This window comes from Agelaius tricolor, unplaced genomic scaffold (genome assembly GCF_023055355.1).
Source record: "Agelaius tricolor isolate 1412-34295 unplaced genomic scaffold, bAgeTri1.0.p SCAF_6, whole genome shotgun sequence".
Classification (NCBI taxonomy): domain Eukaryota; kingdom Metazoa; phylum Chordata; class Aves; order Passeriformes; family Icteridae; genus Agelaius; species Agelaius tricolor.
In genome coordinates this window covers 8,475,495-8,496,989 of record NW_027269266.1, presented here as the reverse complement: position 1 = coordinate 8,496,989, position 21,495 = coordinate 8,475,495, and the positions used below count along the sequence as shown (strand labels likewise).

The 21,495-nt window shown below is 38.9% G+C and overlaps 1 protein-coding gene across 2 annotated transcripts in view; it reads right to left on the bottom strand.

Moving 5' to 3' along the window:
* Nucleotides 1-1,807: 1,807 nt before the first annotated feature.
* The window catches only part of WDR37 (WD repeat domain 37), a 44,476-nt gene continuing 24,788 nt past the window's right edge, over nucleotides 1,808-21,495 (bottom strand). For both annotated transcript variants that reach the window (XM_071428637.1, XM_071428636.1), the window contains 5 exons: nucleotides 19,931-20,168; nucleotides 18,874-19,015; nucleotides 7,893-8,027; nucleotides 6,477-6,591; nucleotides 1,808-4,936 (listed from right to left, as the gene is read on the bottom strand). In XM_071428637.1, the coding sequence (XP_071284738.1) occupies nucleotides 4,805-4,936; nucleotides 6,477-6,591; nucleotides 7,893-8,027; nucleotides 18,874-19,015; nucleotides 19,931-20,168 (762 nt within the window). In that variant the 3' untranslated portion in view covers nucleotides 1,808-4,804. The remainder of the gene's footprint in view (nucleotides 4,937-6,476; nucleotides 6,592-7,892; nucleotides 8,028-18,873; nucleotides 19,016-19,930; nucleotides 20,169-21,495) is intronic.

Sequence of the window (21,495 nt, the reverse complement as noted above, 5' to 3'; positions counted from 1 at the left end):
CAGTCAGTTCTCTCCTCCCAGCACAGGACAGCTGGATGGCCTTTTTTCATTGGTATGGGGCTTTGAAATAAAGATGTAACTAAATTTGTTCTGTTCTAGGGAGAAGAGAAATACCACAAATCCAAGTGGGAGAGGAACTACACAAAATTAATGTTAAACTTAAACAAATGCCAAATGTGACAAGTTTCAGTGGAAGGAGGCAGAACTGTAACAGTTTCCAACAAATGGAAATGAAGCTTCAAGCAGAGTCAAGCAATACCATTAACATGCAATGGTGTCATTCCACTGCACAGCAGTCACCAGTCAGGTTGAACCTTCCATTTTCAAAACAGAGGCTTCCATTTTCAAGGCAGAGGCAGAACTTTGGGGTTTTTTCTACAATAACTCTCTTCTATTGTACATGCCACCACTGACACTTTGCACCATTTCCATTTTCCTAGACTAAGTCTGAATGCTTGAATTCCAACTTCTACATGGCATGCTGAACCATTCCAGAAACTCCCCAAACCTGTACGAGACATCCAAGCTGCAAATTCAGGAACTTGGGTTCAACACTGCAAACACCCACCAGCCTCAACCCTAAACCTCTGAGAAACAGCCCCTTGAGGTAGTACTGAATATTCTCACTTGGAGGACATTGATAAGCAGCACATCTACAAAATCCCACACTGCTCCAGTAGAACACCTCTCCCAGTTAATGCTAAGTTTTGACCAGGATTTACTGTTTGAATTAAACAGGATTTCCTCTGTAAGCTCCTGCAAATTACTTATGTTCAGAAAACTGACCTGTGGGAATTAGAAAAGGTAACAACACTCCTTAAAAATAAAATATCACAAGGCTGAGTAATTTTTCAGTGACATACTCAGGTCTCAACAGAGCATTAAATAAAATTTCTATGCCGGTCTAAAGAGCAAACTATGGTGCATGACAGAGTGGTTCTCCTGCAGCTCATCTTCAGGTTTAAACATAGACAGACTCCTGAAACCACTAGTTCTACATGATATTCACTCAGCTGTTTAAAATGATACTAGAAATACTAAGTTTAAGTCAGTTGGCAGTAAAGCCTGATTTGAAAGCCCTCAGCTAAAATCAACTGAAGCCCAGGGTTTGGCATTCTATCTCAACCCAGCCCTTATGTCAGTTGTGCTACCTTGGAACTCTGGTCTCTTATTTTTGGTCCATTTCACCAGCAACTGTGATTAATCCCAAATGAGAGATCCAAAGCACATTGAAGGAGAGTAAGGTGCACTCAGGTATCAGTCAAAACTCTGCCTTGGCTTCTGAAACCCAAGGCTTTCTACAACACCAAGTGCTTTGGGTTTTACTCCAACACTACACAGCTTTGGTTTGAACATGGGTGCAAAAAGCAACCAGCCTCTAACCTACAGAAAAACTGAGGGTGGGTTCTCCTCATCAGAGTCGTTTTGCAATACTTTCACTGTATTCTAAACATTAAAAAATTAGTTTAGATTTCATTTTAAAATATCAAGTTTGTAACGTGGGGTGAAAAGTCATGGAAATTTCTGCATAACAATATGCAATTACAATTTTTCTCCATACAGAATGGGAAAAGACAGTACAAAGGCAGTCCTGAACACCCTTTACTGGCAGTGTGACCATTAGTGCTACAGAAAACCTACTGTAATAAACAGACTTGGCCTTCTCTTCTAAACTGTGCTCATCAATGCCTCAGAAACAAACTTTTTTAGTAGAAGAGTGGAAAGTGAATAGGGAGATCCTCTGACTACAAAAAATTGAAATATTGACATCAACAGTAACCTTAATGCAACACAGAAAAACAGCAAATTGCAAAAAAAAAATTGTTGAATGTTTTAATGCATTTTGAATTGTAATGAAGAAAAACATTTTACATCTAAAAACAAATTAGCAGAATAATAAAAAGTGGTTCCACATAACTTATAAATTCTTTTCCCCAAAAGGTAGTTTTCACAGATTTAGGCAACAAATAAGATGTTTCATTCCAGATCTTTCTGATTGTAAAGTATACACAAACTTTGTGAAAATTGCTGTGCATTGCTTGAGAGAAAGACACAGAAGCTTGGTTTTGCCTGGTGATGAGTTTTCTGTGAAATTCTGCACAATACTGAAACTGTAACTGCAACTCTGCTCCATTTAATGAAATGCTGGACATTGTTAGTGCTGAAAAAACACTCTTTAGAACATTTAGAGCCATGAAATGTTTTAGTCAATGTAGTATATTCACTACCCCTGCTCATATGTTTAGCTTCAAGAGGAATGGCAGTTTGGCTTACCCTTCACTACAGTATAGAAAACTAAACTAAGTGATAGTTCAGTGTTCAGCTGATTTAAGTATTAGCCTGCTCATAAGAACGTGGCTCTAGCACCTTGTTTGGTTGATTCTTTTCAAAATGAAACCATGTAATGTTTCACCCATTCTGGTGCCAGCAGATGGCCCCTCTGGTGATATAAAAAGTTTGCAGCAATGATGATTAAACTGCATAGAGTCCAGTGGTTCTGTACTACATATGTATGAGAGAAGCTTAGACACTTTAGTTTAGCAGGACCAAAACCAGTGACCCTCTCCTCTGCCTCAGGTAATAAAGGAGAGCCATTGTCCAGATCCTACATGCAGGCCATGCTGGAGAAACTGTTTGTACAGGCCAGACACTTTTCTCTTTTTTTAAAAAAACAGCATAAACCTTTGTAAAGTTCTCTCTGTTACCAACTAAAAGAAAGTGAGTCTTGTTTTCTTAAGGAATAAAACCTGTAACCCAACATCAAATGGTTTTAACCCAGAGCAAAAAACCCAGGAGAAAAAGAAAAAAAGTGAAAATAAACATTGTCACTATCATTTAACTCTTACCACCAGAAGACTTAAAACTCTGCAGCTGCTTTCTGCAACCTCACTAGTTTGAGTATTTAAGATTATTCCAGTGCAGTTGTCCACCTTGCACCTCAAGAAAAAAACCCAAACCCCACAACAGAAAAAAACGTGGGATCAAACCACTCTGATGACATGTGACATGACAAAGACACTACATATATTCTCCATTAAATATTTTGTGTTTCCTTAATGTTACAGTCCAAAACAATGTTTAGGACCCCCATTTCCCTTCCATTCCTCACTGATGCATTCATTATCCCATCCCATCCCACACAAATGTTAGTTAACAGGAGAACCAGCTAACACATGTCTTAATGTCATTACAAACAGTGATGCAGAGGACATGAGCACAGCTGTAGTTGCACAGAATCATGATGATGAGATAAAAACCTCTGAATACATCTGCCAAGCCACCATGAACCCCAAGATTCCCACTGTCAGAGTGCACCCTTCCTTACCTTCACCCTTCATCTTACACTGTGATATGTCAGACAGTTGGGACAGCATCTCCCTTCAGCCAAAAGCAAGTGTCTGTCTGAAGCAGCCCCTTCCATTCCTTCCAAGACACCAGCTGCCACCTGCATTTACTGCAGCTGCAGAGTAACACCCCACTGCCAGTGCAAAACACCTAAACACAGTGAGGAGCAAAACCAAAGATCATTTGGGAGAAAGAAGGGAGAGCTATGCTAATTGCCCCCTTTTGGAACAGGACAGAGACTGCAGTGCCCCTGTCATGGCTGGGTGACACACGATGCTGACAGTGTATTGCTCCACTAGCTTTATGTGTTAACTACCTTAAGGATCACATGTAGTATGATTGTCTTTCCTCTCCTGTCAGAGATAGTACTTCAGCCACAGACCAAAGGTGCTTTTTTCTAGGCTACAGAGAGATTTGATGCATCTTGACCAACATTCATTTTTGAGGTAGTACTCATTTACTTTGTATTGCTGGCTCAAAATAAAAATATGGGAAGTGAACACAATTAAAAGTATGCTCACTGTAGGTACATAAACAAAATCATCAACCCCCAAATAAACTATTTCCTTTCTGGGCAGATAACCAAAAGGAATTAATCCTTCTCACAAAGGTTAGCTAACATTCACTGGTAAAGTCAAACTTTCATAAATGGTTTATAACAATAGCTATAAACTAAAGTGCTTCAGAATTTGCTTGACTAGATTTCAGTGATTAGAATCATAATATCCTGGATTTTTGCTAATATGAAATGTGATGAGGTTTCAGAATCACTTTATATAAGAAGGGCAGAATGAATCTTTTTCTTTTTTCAAAATAAAAAGTACAAAAAAGATTACAAATAAACCTGGCAGTCTGTACCCACTACAAGTTTCTTGCATTTTCCTTCTCAAATCTACTATTTCTCTAGTAACTAGAGTAAAAATGGAGTTGAAGTTGCACTATATGGCAGCACTAAAAAAAGTATTTAAATCAGATGCAAACAGGAAAATGTTTACAATCATACAACTAGCAAAATTCACACTTCATTTCAAAGTTTTAGCCCTGCAGATTCCTTTTAACACAAGGCAGATATGTAGAGTCATGGAAAAACGTAACAGACTGTATACACTCTCTACAGTAATTACATAAGTTTCACATTTATGTCACAAATGTAATGCCCTACTGTGTAACTATTAAATGCTAAATAACTTATGAACATTTATGTGCTCTACGCAACAGTGAACATATTGACCAGTGGATGGCAAAATATAAAATTTCATACACAAGACAAACTAATTTTTAAAAAATCACATTTTTCTGTACAACCCATGCAAACTGTGCACAATGTGGTAACAAGAACAACACTTGCTCAAGTCTCCCCTCAGGGAAGAGCTGTTACAGCGACAGCAGACCAGTGTTCAGAAAAGTCTGCCCAGGTGTAGAAGTCCACAGCGACACAAACGCAGAAACTCCCAGCATTTCACTTCTCCTGTAGCAAAGCAGGGATGTTGATGTTCCAGCCGATGGCCTGGCGGTCAAACCCACACGTGAAGAGGTTGCAGATGGGATGGTCCTCACACCAGGCACAGCAGCAAACCATCCTCCTGTGCCCCTGCCACCGCGCGGGAGGGAGGGAGGGAGGGAGACAGCGCCGTTACTGACACGGACTGGGACTGCTGGGAACAGCCCACTGCAGCTCAACCCTGCCAACCCTCAGCCCACTCTCTGCAAACAGCCCTGAGAATCCTAAAGGTCACTGCTACCTGCATCTGTAAGCTGAAAGTCTTCAGAATGATGTGACTCCTCAGCACCAGCACTGCATCCATAAGGACAGATGCAAAAGGCACATCAAATTTTTTTCAGTTTTCCAAGGTCTGTTTGCTATCTAGTTAAATAGGCCTTTTTCATTACATTTTCTTTACAAAAGCAAATCAAATTTTGATTTTAGCATTTTTAATTATAAAAGCAGTCTTAAAATAAGGAACTACTTGCTGGCAACTACTTTGTAACAAGCCTGCAAGACTAAGTGTCCATATCATCCATAATTCAGGAGGGATAATACTGCAGCAGGAAGAATGTCATACTGATGAAAATAGTTCAATAGCAATAAAAATGTCTAAAATAGGGTTCTGACCAACATTCAGGTTAAAAAATAAATAAATAAAGTCATTATTTCAGTAGTGTCAGCTTGAATGAAACTACTAAAGAAAAAAGGAAGATGTGCACACATACACAAAAAAATCCCCTCAAGACTGTAATTAATAAATTAAAAAACCTACCTAAATTAGAAAAAAAATCTGAAAGAGATTAAGTAAGTCTTAGAAGTCCTTCCTAAATTCTATCAAGAACTGCTGAATCAACCCCCAAAAAGGCCTATTTATGTGACATAATCCAATTAATTTTACTTAGTCTGATTTGCTCCATTAGTGATGCCTGCCATGCCAAATAGTGCCATGAATGCACAAAACCTGATGGCTGCAGCGAGGATGGTTTATTACATGGTAGGATGTATCTAGAATGTATGTGAATAAGCATAGAAGAAAAAAATTAAAATTTATCACCAAGTCATAAAAGGTGAGCTCACAAAACTGACCCTCATGTTTTCCCTCTATGTCTCTATGTCATGGAATCACAGAATGGTTTGGGTTGGAAGGGACCTTAAAGATCATCTGGTTCCAACCTTCCTGGCATGGGCAGGGATGCTTTCCAGTACACCTGGTCACTCAGAGCCCCATCCAGCTTGGAATGTATAAACCAATTAGATATTGTGTAATTTAAAAAGAAAAATCACCATGAGAAAATCACCATTAAACCTCATAGTGAGCCATTTTTCTGACATGATTCACATCAGGACATTAAAACACATCAGCAATGCTCTTACACACTTATTCCATTTCATAGAGAAGGCAGATATGTGTTGCACTTTAGCAAGGGAAAACATCATGATAAAATTCACTTGAAACACCATCTCCAACTCCAATAAAAACGTTCAAAATGTTTCACATTGGCACGTCGGTTATTTTGAATAACTAACAGCATATTTATTCAGACCAGGCCACTCAGCATTTGTTCAGCTGTAAGGCAGACAGACCAAATGCCATTGAACCCTGCCTGAGGAAGGCCAGAGGCAGGGAGGGCAGCCCTGCAGGTACCTGTCTGTTGCTGCGGGGCAGCCGCGCCAGCCGCACCCCGGACATGTCGAACAGCCGCACCTGCCGGTTGTCGTGGGGAAGGGCGATGATCCTCTGGCCAACACACACGTTAATCCTGCAGAGAAGGGACAAAGGAGGCTGGGGAGCAAACAACAGGCCTGGCAAGCAGAAACTGACAGCACAAATTTAACCTCACAGGAAGGGATGCAGCCGAATTTTTCCTGGCTAGAATTCACAAACGGAAAGAGAAAAAAAATATTGAACCATTGAGGTATTTTTTGTAAGAGCTGAAATGAGGGATGTGGGACTCCAGGCAGCTCTCCAAAGTGCAGTTTATTCCATCCAAGATGTTACAGCAGCCCAGGGTCGTGGGTGACAGAGACTGTGGCTACAGCTGTCAGCTCCAGCTGCAGGCAGGCCTGGAGACCCCTTGGTTTTGGTTACATTGCATTTTATACTTTTCTTTGCTGAGCATCTTAATACAGCAGAACCAATCTATACCTTAACTATTATCTATAGCCTATCATAACTACCATAATTACCATATTCATTACAGTTTAAGCTAGAAGTTGTTTTTCAGTTTTCTTGCAGTGGAAAATTCTGAGACTTTTTTCCTACTTGCAACATTTGCTGACTTGTTTGCCTGTGCTGTCTTTCTGCTTGGTAAAAACATCTTCTTGTTTGAGGTGGGTTTATCCTTTGCTCTAAGTCATAAAAACCCCTTTTAACTAACACACCCTTTGCCTTCTTGGTTATCCAGTAAGACTGGCTCAGCAATTCTTTTCTTCTATATCAAAACTTGCTTCCATCTCTATTCCTTCATCAGACTCTACATTTAAAAATCTTTCTGCCAAGCATACATAGCTATGAGACTTTCTTGTCAAACTTTTATCTTCCCAACAATTTTCTATTGTACTAGATCCTCAAATAGCCTTAACATCAGTATTTTCTTATAGAAGATTTCTTAAAAGCAATGTACTTACTAAAAATTAATGTTGATCACACCTGCACTTTATAGAACCATTTCAGACCTTTTTCAAATTTCTATAAATCTCAAGTTTAATTTCAGGGACAAAAAATAAATATATATTCAGTGAATTAATAGAATAGACTATTTCAGTTGAAAGGTGCCTGCAACAATCATCCAGTCCAACTACCTGACCAGTTAATGCCTGACCAAAGCTTAAAGCAGGTTATTAAGGGTATTGTCCAAATACTTCTTAAATACTGGAAGGCTTGGTGTATCAACCACCTCTCCAGGAAACCTGTTCCAGGATTTGACCACCCTCTCAGGAAAGAAATGCCCAGTCTACATCTCTGTGGCACAGCTTTAAACCATTCCTACATGTGAAAGTAATTAAGAATTCATTAAGAAAGCATGAATTAAGCAAAGCAGTAACCCAGAGATCTGCTCACCTGTTGACTGCAGAATCTGTGCGGATGGTTGCAATAGGACTCCTCATGTTTTTCAAATCCCAGACTTTTACTGTACGGTCATCACTACCAGAAACAACGTTGTCTCCCACAGTGAAAACTGCAGATGTCACAGTGCTAAACAACCAGGAGTAAAGACAAAGATGTCAAACTCTAAACTTCTTTATTAAGCTAGCATCTGATTAAAAGTTTTATTTTCTGCTCCCGTGCTTCCTTTAGCACATGTAGCTTGCCTTTTTTTTTTAAGCAGAGTAATCTGAAATTTTAAAATTCCAAGTAGTTAGGTTTGAATTAAAAAATATTCTTACAAGAAGCTATGACACTCAAGGTGAACAGGGCTTGAGTGGCCTGAGTGCTAAGAGAAGCAGCCCAACAGTAGAGACTCACTCTGGAGGCATCTTTCATATTCCACTCATTCTGACATGAGCTAAAGAGGCCCAGTCTTGGGCCTGAATTCACTTTTGAAGTTCTGCAGGTTTATCACACAACCCCAACAGAATTAGTAGCACAGAGTACAAATCTTCTTAAGTTATTTGAGATCAGTAACCAAGCTTTTCTTTCCACCCAAGATTTCTGTAGAACTATCCCAGACATTTTCATTCACTGCACAGATACTGAGGAGATCCCAAACACCTGAGATGCAGCTAAAGCTGTTCTGTACACACACAGGAACATGCTGTAATCCACACACAGAGTCTCCAATGTAGTTCCACTACCAATAGCTACAGCAATTAACAATCTCCAATGGTGATTTCTAGTCCTGTTTTACAAGCAGCTGAAGTCTGAGAGTCAGATAAAAAATGGCAAGTAGCAGTAAGAAGGACAAGCATACAGTTCTTCAAATTTTACCTAGCATGCCTAGAAATGCACAAGGGCAGTCAGAGAAAGACTGAGAATACATACTCATGAGAATATTTCTAGCAATTGAAAGTCCAACATATTACTTCCAGTAGCTATTTTATAAAGAATTGTTTTTTAGAATTTTATTATCTTTGTATTTTACAGCCTCAGATAACAGTATGTCATCAATATATTGGGCTCAAACAAACAATTTTCAGAATGATTCTATAACTATTTTTAAATACTTTACCTTTATTTCATATTAACCAATTAAAAGCTTTTATACTACAATTTTCATTGTAATTGTGTGAACTCCCAACTCAAAGCCAGTTATTTTCTGCCCACATAATGTACTAACAAAGCATTTTTAGGGAAGGCTTCTCAATTTTGTTTCTACAGATTTGATTTAATGACCTATCTTGTAACTTGGGTCATGCACATCAATTTCTTAGAACTTAGTAATTTTAATTTAAGTTGTCAGTTGTTACTGTCACTTTAGTTGTTCTGCAGAAATTTGAATTCATGTCCTATCCAAGCTGCTGATTAAGATTAGCACAAGCCAGGTCACAATGGACCAGTTTATGCAAGCCTCTTAATTTAAATTGACACCAAATTAAGTTTTAATTAGGATGAAGACCCACTTTTTCATGATACCAAGTTTCCTAACACATTATTAGAGTGCAGCTAAGCCACCAGGGAGATAATTACAGAAAGAACCAAGAGGTCTTCGAAGAATCTTCTGGACTTTGTGAACAAAAAGTCAAAAAGTTAAAACATACATGAAGACCACAACTGCTGAGTCACTTTCATCAGGCACCATCTCATTTGGGAAGAAAACTCACTCGTGCAGTCAAGCTGCTGCACAATACAGCTGGCATCTTCTTACCACCAAACTTGTCTCCAACCAGCCCAAACTCCTTTAAATTTACCAACACCTGCACTTCTCACTAGTTCTCTACAAAGAAGCTCAGAAAAAAAAAATCAGGCTTTTATTAATCTCTATACTGCTGCAATACATTTGAAACAAAGTGTAGAAGTTTAAAGTTTTCTATTCAATCTCCATAATTTCCACACACATTGGGAGACTTCCTAGCACACAACAGCATAAAGAATTCAAGTCATAGAAAATCTCCAGGTGAATGAATATACTGTGCTTTAGTATTCTGCTGCCAACAAACAAATCTGATCTCTTTCTCCATCATACATTTTACTCCAATTACAGCTGGAATACATTGGGAAACTGTCTTAAAATAACCTTCCACTTTTGGGTGCTTTTTTCAAAACTTTAAAGAGCTTTCCAGCTTCTTTGATCTCATATTGGTTTTGCTTTATCATTTATCATTTTCAAAAATGGTTAAGTTTCTTTGACCACATAAGGTTCTCTAATCCCCAGATTTATCATTTTTAAATGAAAACATTCAAAACTATTGCCAGGAAAACAGAATGCCAACCCCAGGTTAGATCAATCCTTCCTGCTCCTCCAAAGACTCTCAAAAGATAACAAAATCCTTTCCAGCTTAACTGTTCAGATATTACTGGGTACACCAAGCAAAAGTTTGTAAAATAAAAATGCACTTAAATTCTTCTGTAGCTCTCTGGAAATAGGGCAAGAGATAGAAAGGCAAAGGGAAAGCTGCTGGTCTCTTTTTAGTGACAACTTTAAAGGTGCTTAGTGGTCTGAGCCCTCCATTCACCCTCAGCTCAGCCCTGCAAGGCCCTGCAGGTTGGGATGTGCACTATCTGCAAGCACATGGGACTATGAAAACAATCTTTTACATAAGGAGCTTTGAATTTAATGGCTAAATATAAAAACACTTCTCACTGGACCCAGTGTTTATGACCAAAAATTTTGGTCCCAGTTCCAAAGCAGACATTATATGGATGTCTGCATAACATTCCCTGTGCTTTTACAAAAATGAAGCATGACTCTTCTAAGGGAAACACTCAATTCAATTGCCAAAGACATCTCCTTTTCCAAACAGGATTGCAGGGCTTGAAGTTTTAAGTCTAGAAAGGCCAAAACAGTATCACCATTCCCACAAACCTGACAATTCTGGGGAGGGTTATCAGCACTTCATTCATCAGAGTAAAGACAAAGTGGTTTTTTGGGTTTTTTTTTCTTTTTTACTTTAAAGTAGTACATAATGAATTAATATTTTTAAAAAATCACATGCATTAAAATTCAAAAGTACACTCAACACTACAGATCTAAAACATGAGCAAGTGCTACACTCACAGATCTTATGCAGTACAAATTACATTCTGTCTCCTCTGGTACTCCAACTGAGGCATCTCTTAATATGACAGATGCATCTCAGCTTTTTTTTTTGTTTTGTGTTTATTTGTTTTTTTTTAATTAAAACAAAATAGAAGAAGAAAAGCCACTTCCTACTTATAAACTAAACCAGGATTTCAGCCCAACTAAAGGGGAATGGTGAGAAGGAAGAAAGGGACACAAAATCTGTTGGAAGAAAGAAGTTAACAGAATCAGCCAATAAACTAATAACCTTTCAAAAGTATTGCTTCCATAACCCCATCCATATCACAAAAATTAAAAGCCTTTCCCCTCTATTTTCATGTGGCTAGATTTAATTTTTGTTTATATTAGTCTTCAGTTTGTTCTCACTCAGATAAAACTCTGGTTAACATCCCCTTGGCTAAATTAATAAAAAGTGTCAACAAAAGATCATCAGCCCCCATGTTAATTGAACGCTAGAAGACATTAGATTTTTAATAACTCAAAAAGATGACAGGTATTGTAGGACATTAGAGAAAAAAAAGAAAGAAACAAGCAAAGAGGAAGCAGTCTTATGACACTTCAAACTGTGGGTCCCACAGGGACTTTGGTGTGCTACAACTATTCTCCAAAAAAGCTTCAGCCTCCGCCAAAGCCCAGCAAAACTCATTTATCTTGTCACAGGGAGCAGCCGAGCGTGTACTTCCAGCTGACAGCGTGGCACTTCCTCAGCACACACCAGTGCCTGGCCTCCACCATCCTGCTCCCTGCGTGGGTCTCAATCACCAGAAATGCTGCGCTGCTCGCACTCCTCATTAGGCCCAACAGCTGTCTCCCAGTCACACTGAGACACAAAACTGCTTTGCATAACAATCTGCTGAAATTTCACACATAGGGGAAGGGGGGGAAGGAAAAACGTGGAAAATGTTGGACCATGAAATGCTGATGCAGAACTCTCGCTGGCAATGCACCAAAAAAGAAGTTAACACTGCTCTTTCCATTTTGATTTGCAACCTAAACTGGGATTTACCATCAAACTGGGAGACAACACAACTTCATGAACAGGCATCTACATGCATTAATCTGTGTGTGGGATGAAAATGGACTAAACCAGAGCTTTCAGATGAATTTATTCAAGGTAGCTTGAATACATACAATTACCTACAGTTGTATGCAACCAGCACAATTTGAGGGCTCAAATATGGCTCTCATTTTCAGTAGTAAAACTGAGAAACAAAACCTAAAGGAAGCTCAATTTGGTAATACATTTGCTGCACAAGTTTCCTTTGTTTTAGAGGAACAAAGCATATCCCCACATTAAGCAGTCTGCAGCCTGAGGGGAAGCCAGGAACTGTGTTTAAAACCTCCAGATGTGGACAACCCCATCTCAACAGGAGAAGGCACTGGCCACAGGAAGCCCAGGTAAGGAGCCCACCCACATTTGAGTGCATCCAGGCTTCAGAAATGCTAAAAGCACTCAACTCCAGCAAGAGCTACACATATCATTCCACATAATTCCCAAAGTCTGTCTGTGGATTTATCTCCAAATATCAGCAGAGCTTTTTTTCTGCAACTTAAGAAATGGTAAGAGCAAACCACGAAGGAATTACAGAAGCACAGAATCATTTAGGTGGGAAAAGACCTCAGAGGTCATTGAGTCCACCCTGTGATCAAACACCACTGTGCCAACCAGACCATGGCACTGAGTGCCACATCCAGTCTTTCCTTAAACACCTCCAGGGACCATGACTCCACCACCTCCCTGGACAGCCCATTCCAATGTCTAATCACCCTTTCTGTCAAGAAATTCCTCCTAATGTCCAACCTAAGCCTCCCTTAGCAGCTTGAGACCATTTCCTCTTGTCCTGTCACTGGCTGCCTGGGAGAAGAGACTGACCTGGCTACAACCTCCTTTCAGGGAGCTGTAGAGAGTAGCACTTTGATAACTCCATGCCAGTATCAGGCTGGCAGAATGTTAGAAGAGAAAACTGGGAATTCAAGCTGTGCAAGGGAGCAAGAAGTGGTGGCTTGGATGGGCTGAAGGCATGTAAAACATGCTGGCCCTAGTCTGTCCTGAAATAGATCTATGGAGAAGCACTCAGCAAGGGAAGGGAGGCACATTCAAAGCTGGATCCCTGAGCTATCAGTTATTAAGGCTGCTAACAAGTCTCAGAAAACCACTGAATTCTTATCATGCTCTATCTGTGTAGTAAATGCAAACCAAAATGTTTTGTAAAAATGTCCAGAAGCACTAGAAGCATTTCAAAAAAGCTAACCCTAGAGCTTTGAGCCCAGGCCATAATCTTCATTTAAAGAATATTCAACATGCAAATGTAGGATCAGAACAGTGTGTGAAATGCAAGTTTGGAGCCTTTTTTCAATGAAATGCAAGAGGAAAATGTCCTTCAGCAGACAAAACAAGGTAGGAATATTAATAGCAATATCAGAACCATCTAGTTAATCAGTGAGGCTTGGGAAGAAAACTGAATGTTTCATCACAAAAATTTTGCATGGGGAATGCCTAAGGCATTCTTTGATGAGCAACAACAGAAAAATAGTAGACAAAGCATCACTAAAGTCATTAATAACTGAAGCAAGAACAGGACTATCTTGAAAAGAACAGATGTGTTAGACTGATCAAACACCACTGATAGCATCCAACTGGTTACACTTTGTTTGGCACAAAAGGTTTTAACTAAAAGCCCAATTTAGTCAAAGGTGCAAAGCCTGCATTTTTAGGACTAACACATGCTTTAACTTCACCAAGAAAGTGTGGTTGAATAAGAATACCTAGCAGTGACCTTGTAATATTGGGCATATCTAGAATAAGACTGCTTCCAACAGGGATGTCTAATGGCATTGCTGCCTGGATAAGAGGCACTTCTACCCCTACCATGACTTGCTCTTTCAAGAACAATATATTCAAAACAGACACAAATAAGATATGAGAATTAAATCTTGCAGACCCAAGAATCTGAGAAAGCCAAATGACCTTGGCAAACCCAAGTGCCCACAAAAACTAAAGCAATTACTGTTCTCCTGAAACAGAATGCCATTTTGACATTAACTCTCAATTCACTAAATGTCAGAATTCAGCCCAGCATCCTAATCAGCAGCTGCTTAATAATTTTTGTATTTTTAATGTAGATTCTTCAGGAAGCATAAGAGTTGGAAAACAAAGTTGAAACAAGACATATTTGCAATTCTCTAATTTCGAAGTTCTCAGGATGAAGCACAACTCACCATTCAGCTGGCACATTCAGAGACATACAGGCAGCAAATGAACAGGAACTTTCCCTTCTGGTCTCTTAGAGCCACACAAGCAGAGTGAAAGGAGATGGAATATGCTGCAGTCCAAAAGAGCTATAAGCTCTTTGTAAGAAATAACATAAGATCCACAATCAGCAATTTTTTCCCAAGTTTGCCCAGAAAGTAACACTCATACAGATTCCACAGCTAACACACATTCATGCTTGATGCACTGGCCCAATTTAGCCACAAGGATCAGTAAGTTTGAAAAGTAGTAAACAAACTTTTTCATTTTTTTGGGCTAGGACAAAAATACCCACTCCAATTTATGGGGGTTTTTAAAGCGGAAAATGCATTCAATTGCCATGACAAAGTGGTGCATAACTATATACTGAACAACCAAAAAGCATTAACAAAGGATATTCACTTAAGGGTAGCAACACAAAGCTGCTTCTGAAGATATCACTTTATTCTTTGAAGGATGGTATTTGCAAATACAGACTTGGAAGCCCTGCATATTTTTTTTTTAAAGCATTTCAAGAGCAATGTCCCCAGCCACTGTGTACCTCTGACAGTCATTAAAGAAAACAAAACCTTTTATTATTTACCAAGTAATTTTTCAGCTGCGTATAAGCATCAATATACTTCAAATGTATAGCAAAAGCTGCAGTTTAAACACTGTATGTGAATCCACTAGCTAATAAACATTCTGTTGCCCATAGGGGATTAATTTATTTCCTGCGTTACTAAACTGTCAGAACAAATGTATAAAATCTGTAAAGTACTGGCTAGACCTGTATAGACTAAGATTTTTTTTTTTAAGCTGCAAATGGTAAACATTTCCAGCATTAACATTTTAGAAGGCTCCACACATCGAGACGCACCCCAGCACATGCAGAGTGCTAAAAGGGACAGAAAAACTCATCAAGCAGATATTCAAGGGCATGTCAACACCAGAGTTACTCAACCAGGCCACTGTATTGGGAAAAGCAAGGCTTCACAGCTGGGACAAGATGGGCTGTGCAGGTGTCAGCAAAGGAAAGCACAAGTGAAGTGGAATGAAAACTGCCATGTAGACGGCAGAACCATTTTGCTCCACGGAACAAAACCTTAGTTCAGTTTGAAGAGCTCTAATCAGTAACCTCTAAATTGAATAATTTCTCAACAGGAGAACAGATGTTATTATCAATCATGTATTTCAAAGCAGTTTCTGCTGGAAAAAAGATATTGGAATATGAGTCACCAGTATGATTTTTGGAGGCTTTAACTCAGGAGATCAATTTAGTTAAAGGCCACAAGTTAGTGCCTGGATTATAACATAAATGTAATCTTTTCCCAGGGCTCTATTAAACTCCTCATATGGGGATGTGACTGGGGATTCACAACACTACCAAGACAAATTCCTAATGGTGCACATACAAAACCAGACAATAAAAAATATTTATATTTAATAAACATCAGTCTTATTTCCACACCATTTCGTATTTTTTTCATCAGTAAAGAATACGTGAGATGAGCTGGGGAGCATGGCAGATCTAAAACAGTAAGTGACAAGATATTTTTACTGCTATGTGAGTAGGGCACAGGCAAATAAGTCATTTATTGAACTGAAACAGTCATATTCATACACACACACACATATATATGAAAAATGTAAACAAGTAATGTTTACAGAACTGGAAACTTCCATGGTAAGATACAACTTTGAAAAAGACCCCAGCTGAATGCAGACTCGAAGGGCAAAAGTACTATCAGTGCACTATACTTAGTCTATAAATGTCAAAATATACTTGGAAACAGACTTTGAGGCAAATTAGATGACTTGTAAATAAGAACAGAAAATACAAGAAGAAAATACAGGAAATTTCCACAATTAACATAAGAAACAAAGATCTTGAAGATAAAAAAGCCATAAGATGAATCTGAAGCTAGGGCGACTAGGAAGCACAAATTCTATAAGTTGCTTGTTTAACTTCTCTTGTTTAACAGGGAAGTTAAACAAGCAACTTATAGAATTTGCCAAGAGGTAAGTTGAAATCTTTACCATTGGAACAACCTAACACACAGTTGGCAATTCTAAAACTACCCCTTAATTCAAAACAGTTAACAATGCAAGCAGCTCAAGACAGACAGGTTGATCACTATGATTCCTTCTGGCCTTACTGGAAGAGAATTTATTTTCTTAAACTGTCTTAGTAGTAGATGATAAGAAACATTCTGCTTTTAATAAAGCTATGTTCAGGACACTAAAATGAAAGGTGATTTCTCAGTCCACTTAAAATACAAATAATCTCTCCCAGATGATGACATACCGTCACTTTTACATACAGGACAACGCACTGCAACTCTTCATTTTTTGACATCAATTAACTCTATAAAAGCTTTCTCTACTCTGTCTGTAACAGGATTCTTTATTCTCTCAGCACATCAGCATCAGTTTTAGTTTTTACACGATAACGAGCCGCAGCCCCAGCGTCGCTCATTAGGGCCAATTAAAGGCGCCGGCTGGGATCGCCCCGCTGCCTCGGGCCGGTGCTGCCACCTGCTGGTGAGCGGCGGCAGCGCGGATGCCGCGCCGGGAGGAAGGGAGGGCTGGGATGAGATTTTGGGTGTACGACACAATAAACACGGAATGCTGGCCTCGGGATTGAGATGTTTGGCATCTAATTATATTGGCATAGCGCATTAGGAGTTGATCTGGTGAAAAAATAGCTGCTCTGTGAGCGCCAGATTCATCAGGTACTATTCAGCCAGAGGGTGTTAAAACTTATGGTTGAGGACTTTAAATCATCAGTGTTAACAACTGTAACATCCAATTTATAGAAGTGATGCCAAGGGCCTATCAAAATATTAAACACTTGGCAAATTATTCAAACAGACATTCAGAAAAGCCAAAAAAAAAAAAAAGTTTCTACTATGCTGCTTACTGTGAAGAGATTGTTGCTGTGTTGATTAGAGGGTAATTTAAAAATATTTTGCCAGTAGGCGGTACAATAAAAGAACAAAAATAAAATTCCCCCAAGTATGTCTCAACTGCAAAAATATCAAACCCCTCCATCTTTGCTCTGTCTGCATTCACCAGTGAAACACCTTCTGTAATAGAATTACCCCTTCCACAAATGAGAGACCTCAGCAGCCCAGGCCACTGAAAAGTAAAATCAGTTTTGAGACCATCAAATTTAGGCTCTTTCACCAAATGCACTGTATGTCAATACTAAAAACTCATACATTCAAAGTACAAAACAGAGACAGCTGATACAGCAGAAAAACACAAATATAAAGATGATTAAAAGCTAGAGTAAGAGTGACTGAAGAGGTTGCACAAGGTCTATTCCATTCCTAGACAATAAACTCTGCTAGTTTATAGATCTCAGCAATAGAAGCCAAAACACCAGCTAATAGTTTTTACAGTATGTACCATCAGCCAAGGTCAACATCATTTGGTCTCAGCAAATATATGGGAAAACACAAGTGTCAGTCTTGGTCATGTCTCTAAAAAAACATCCTGAGACAAAGCAGTTAATCAGCTTGGGGGAAAATGCAAGCACCAATGGATACAAAACCTTACAACTTTATACAACGTTCTAGGGAAGTGATAGAAGAATACAAAAGTGATGAGATGAAACAATTCTAGGATGTAGGCCACAAAATCAAGCTTACTGCTTGATCAGGAGAAGATGGCCACTTATACAGGATGATTGTGAAGCACCAAGTAATTTATCAAGCTCAGGAGTCCAGAGCAGGTGGGGTTAAAGAGGTTTCTGGTTATATGTAGGCTATGAGAAAATGAAAAAGAGGTACTGAAACTCAGTCATAATGTAAATTACACAATTAACAAAAACCAAAACTGAGTAAATACTTGGGGTTTATATTTTAAGCTAGGATTAACAATCATCTTTTATTCTGAAGGAGGGAGGTGAATTTTTTTCTGAAACAGTCAAGCTCACACACTCACAAGTCAAGAAAAGATTTGCTTCCTTGGGTAAAGTATTTCCAAGTTACACCTGCATTTTCCATGTATCAGAGCTCCAAAACCAGCAAGTGAACACAGAACCAGAACACAGATTCTCAGGACTAGATTTATCCACGTTCAATAGTAGTCAGTATAAAAACATTAAGCCTAAATTGGTAACTAAAAAAGTTACATCAGAATCACTGTTTTGACAGAACATGACAATCAGTGCCTGTGCTTTTATTTCTTATTTTATGTAAAAATTAGAGGCTTTTAAGAGTAAAAATTAATCCCTTTGTATGCACTGGTTTCAAAGGAGTAACCTTTACTTCACAGTCAGTATCAAGACAAGCAGAGGCAATCTGCCAGATCCACTGCATTACAGCAATAACCCCAAACTGCAAGCATAACCAATGCCAAAAAGAACCTCATACCCTAAATCACCTTTAATTGTAACAATTTTTATCAAGACTTACCATATGAGCAAGAGCACACCAAGAGCCCTGGCTGCTGTTTTGGAAATTATGTACTGCTACATTTGAAGGAGGACAACTGGGGGTTTCTGTGAAAATCAGTCTCACAAAACAGGAATGAACTCAGCACCTCAAAAAGCACACAGGAACAGTTCTGGGCAGATTTGCAACTTTTCAAACTTGAAGAAAACCTGTGAAGGAGCTGTCACTTACTCAGTGTGGCCCTGAAAGACATTCACAGAATGGATAGAAGGATCTCTGAAATCCCACAGGCGGAAGGTGGTGTCGCGGGACGATGTCACCACGAGGCGCTGCGTGGGATGCGTACAGCAATGCGTGAGCTCCTGGTCGTGCCCTACGGCCACACATCACAACGTGTCAGGGCATGAAAATAACAGCTTTCATTTCCACATACACTTGGAATGACATGCTGATGATTTTTTCCTCTTTTTCCCAAACAGAAAGGAGTAATGGTCATTCTGAAATTTAATCTTGTTATGTAGGGGGATATAATATAAGTAAATAAGGGTTGTATAGAAAGTAATCTTAACCCCTAAAGAGTTGCAGCTGGGTTAATTATTAAGGATTAGAAGCAGGCCTGATGTGAACAGGCCACAGATGTAGCCAATAAGAAGAGTGTTATAAAAGAGAGGATTGGTTGGTTGAGGGGAACTGGAGTCAATTGGCTGCTCTAAGGACAAGGAAGAGTCAGTGCCTGGAGGAGCTGCCTACAAGAAACATCAAGGAGGTACAAAACTCTGGCAATATGGAACCCTTGCAATGAAATGATAATAGAATCATTGTAATGAATGACAACAAATGGTGACCCCTGATGTGATTTGGGAGAACAAGGACTTAAATGCTAAACTATAATGACAACACTGTTACTGCTGTAAAAGTTTGGGAATTTTGAAGGCAAAAACCGCACTACTTATTTCCCATTCAGTAGTGTAGGTTATTGCTGCTTAACACACTATCAACACAGCAAAAGCCTTTTGCAAGACCTAAAATTTGGGTACATTAAAATTAAACAACTATTTTTTCACAGGTTAAATCATAAACTTAAAAGAAGACAAATTCACGCTCAGAGGATTTACAATTTCAATTACAAATTTGCTATTTCAAAAACTACTACAACACTGAGCAGCAGATTGTACACACAACCTGCTCCAGAGAAACAACTTTCTTTTCTCAATGTTTTAGTATCTACAAATAATCCCTCATATAAAAACAAACCACCAATTTAACTTTTTTGCAAGTGAACAAATACCTGTAAGAGAATGGACAAGTTCAGAAGTCTCTACATCATACAGGTTTGCTGTCCTGTCCCACGATGCTGTCACAGCTTGCTTCCCCCCAACAAGCCAGTCAGCTGCTATGACCACTCCTTGGTGGCTTTTCAGTGAGGTTAATGGGGCTCTGACAGTGGGGCAATCACTGGAACCATCTCCATCTCCATCAGGTTCATCTTTATCTGAGATTTCAACTTCATCTTCTCCAGACACTTGCTGTAAAATGCAAGGGAAAAAAAGATATAGAATAAAAGGGAAGGAATGTCTCTAAGTTACATTTTGCAGTGTAAATGCTTCCCAGTCCCCTAAATGTGAATGTGGGTAAATTAATTCTGCTGCACCTAGCCTATTCCAGTACTCACTATCACAAACTTAGTTGAAGGAATATAACCAGTAAGTTAAATGCAGTTTTAATAGCTCCTTTTAACAACTTGCTGATGTGCAGCTGAGGGAACTGGACTTGTTCAGCCTGGAGAAAAGGAGGCTCAGGGGGGACCTCATTGCCCTCTACAACTCCCTGAAAGGACAGTGCAGCCAGGGAGTGTCAGTCTCTTCTCCCAAGGAACAAGAGAGAGGACAAGAGGAAGTGTCCTCAAGTTACACCAGGGCATGTTTAGACTGGATATTAGGAAAAATTTCTTTACCAAAAAGGTTATCAAGCCAGGGAAGTGGTGAAATCAACATCCCTGGAGGTATTTAAAAGATGTGTAGATGTCACCCTTAAGCACATGGTGTAGTGGAGGGTTGTGACAGTGCTGGATTAACAGCTGGACTTGATGATCTTAAGAGATTTTTTCCAATCTAAATAATTCTATGTATCTACTTTATTTTAAAATCTCCACCAAACTCTTTAGCTCTGAGTATCAGTCCCCTTTACTATCTGGTAAGTGTATTATCCTAGAGTTTCATTGCATCACAATATCAAGGGACTTTTCTCCTTTCCATTTTTAGAGCTAGGAAGCATCTAACAAGACACTGACTATGTTAATCTTTGGGAAGACAATAATTTACAGACATATTTTTATCCATTAAAAATCAAATCATTACAGCAATATTTGTCTGTTGGTCAATACACAGTCATCATGCAGTGCTGATGTAAAAACAAATTCTTTTGTTCATCACTAAACATCAATCTCTGAACTCCTTTTACACAAGACAGAAACATCTTTCTTTTATGTTACTTGGTGGTGGAAAAGATAACATTTGTATTTTCTTTCAAAATGGAAATGCCAAATCAAATAAACTGAATCAAATATTTTCCATTCAGATATCTGTCTCCTTTTACACAGTCAATTCTTGCTCCTACTTAGCCTACTGAGAAGCTCATGCTATAAACTATGTTTTCTTCACAATTTAGTAAGGGTGCTTTTAAGTAAAATTAGCATTTAACAGGTTTATACTTTAAATTAAATACTGACTAAAGAAAGGCCTAGGGACAACAAAATCAGACAGTGTGATATGTGCTGGCAAGGACTGATTAGAAATCAATGAAGACTCAAATAAATGCCAAAATTACAAGTCTTTACCATCAGTTTTCAATCCA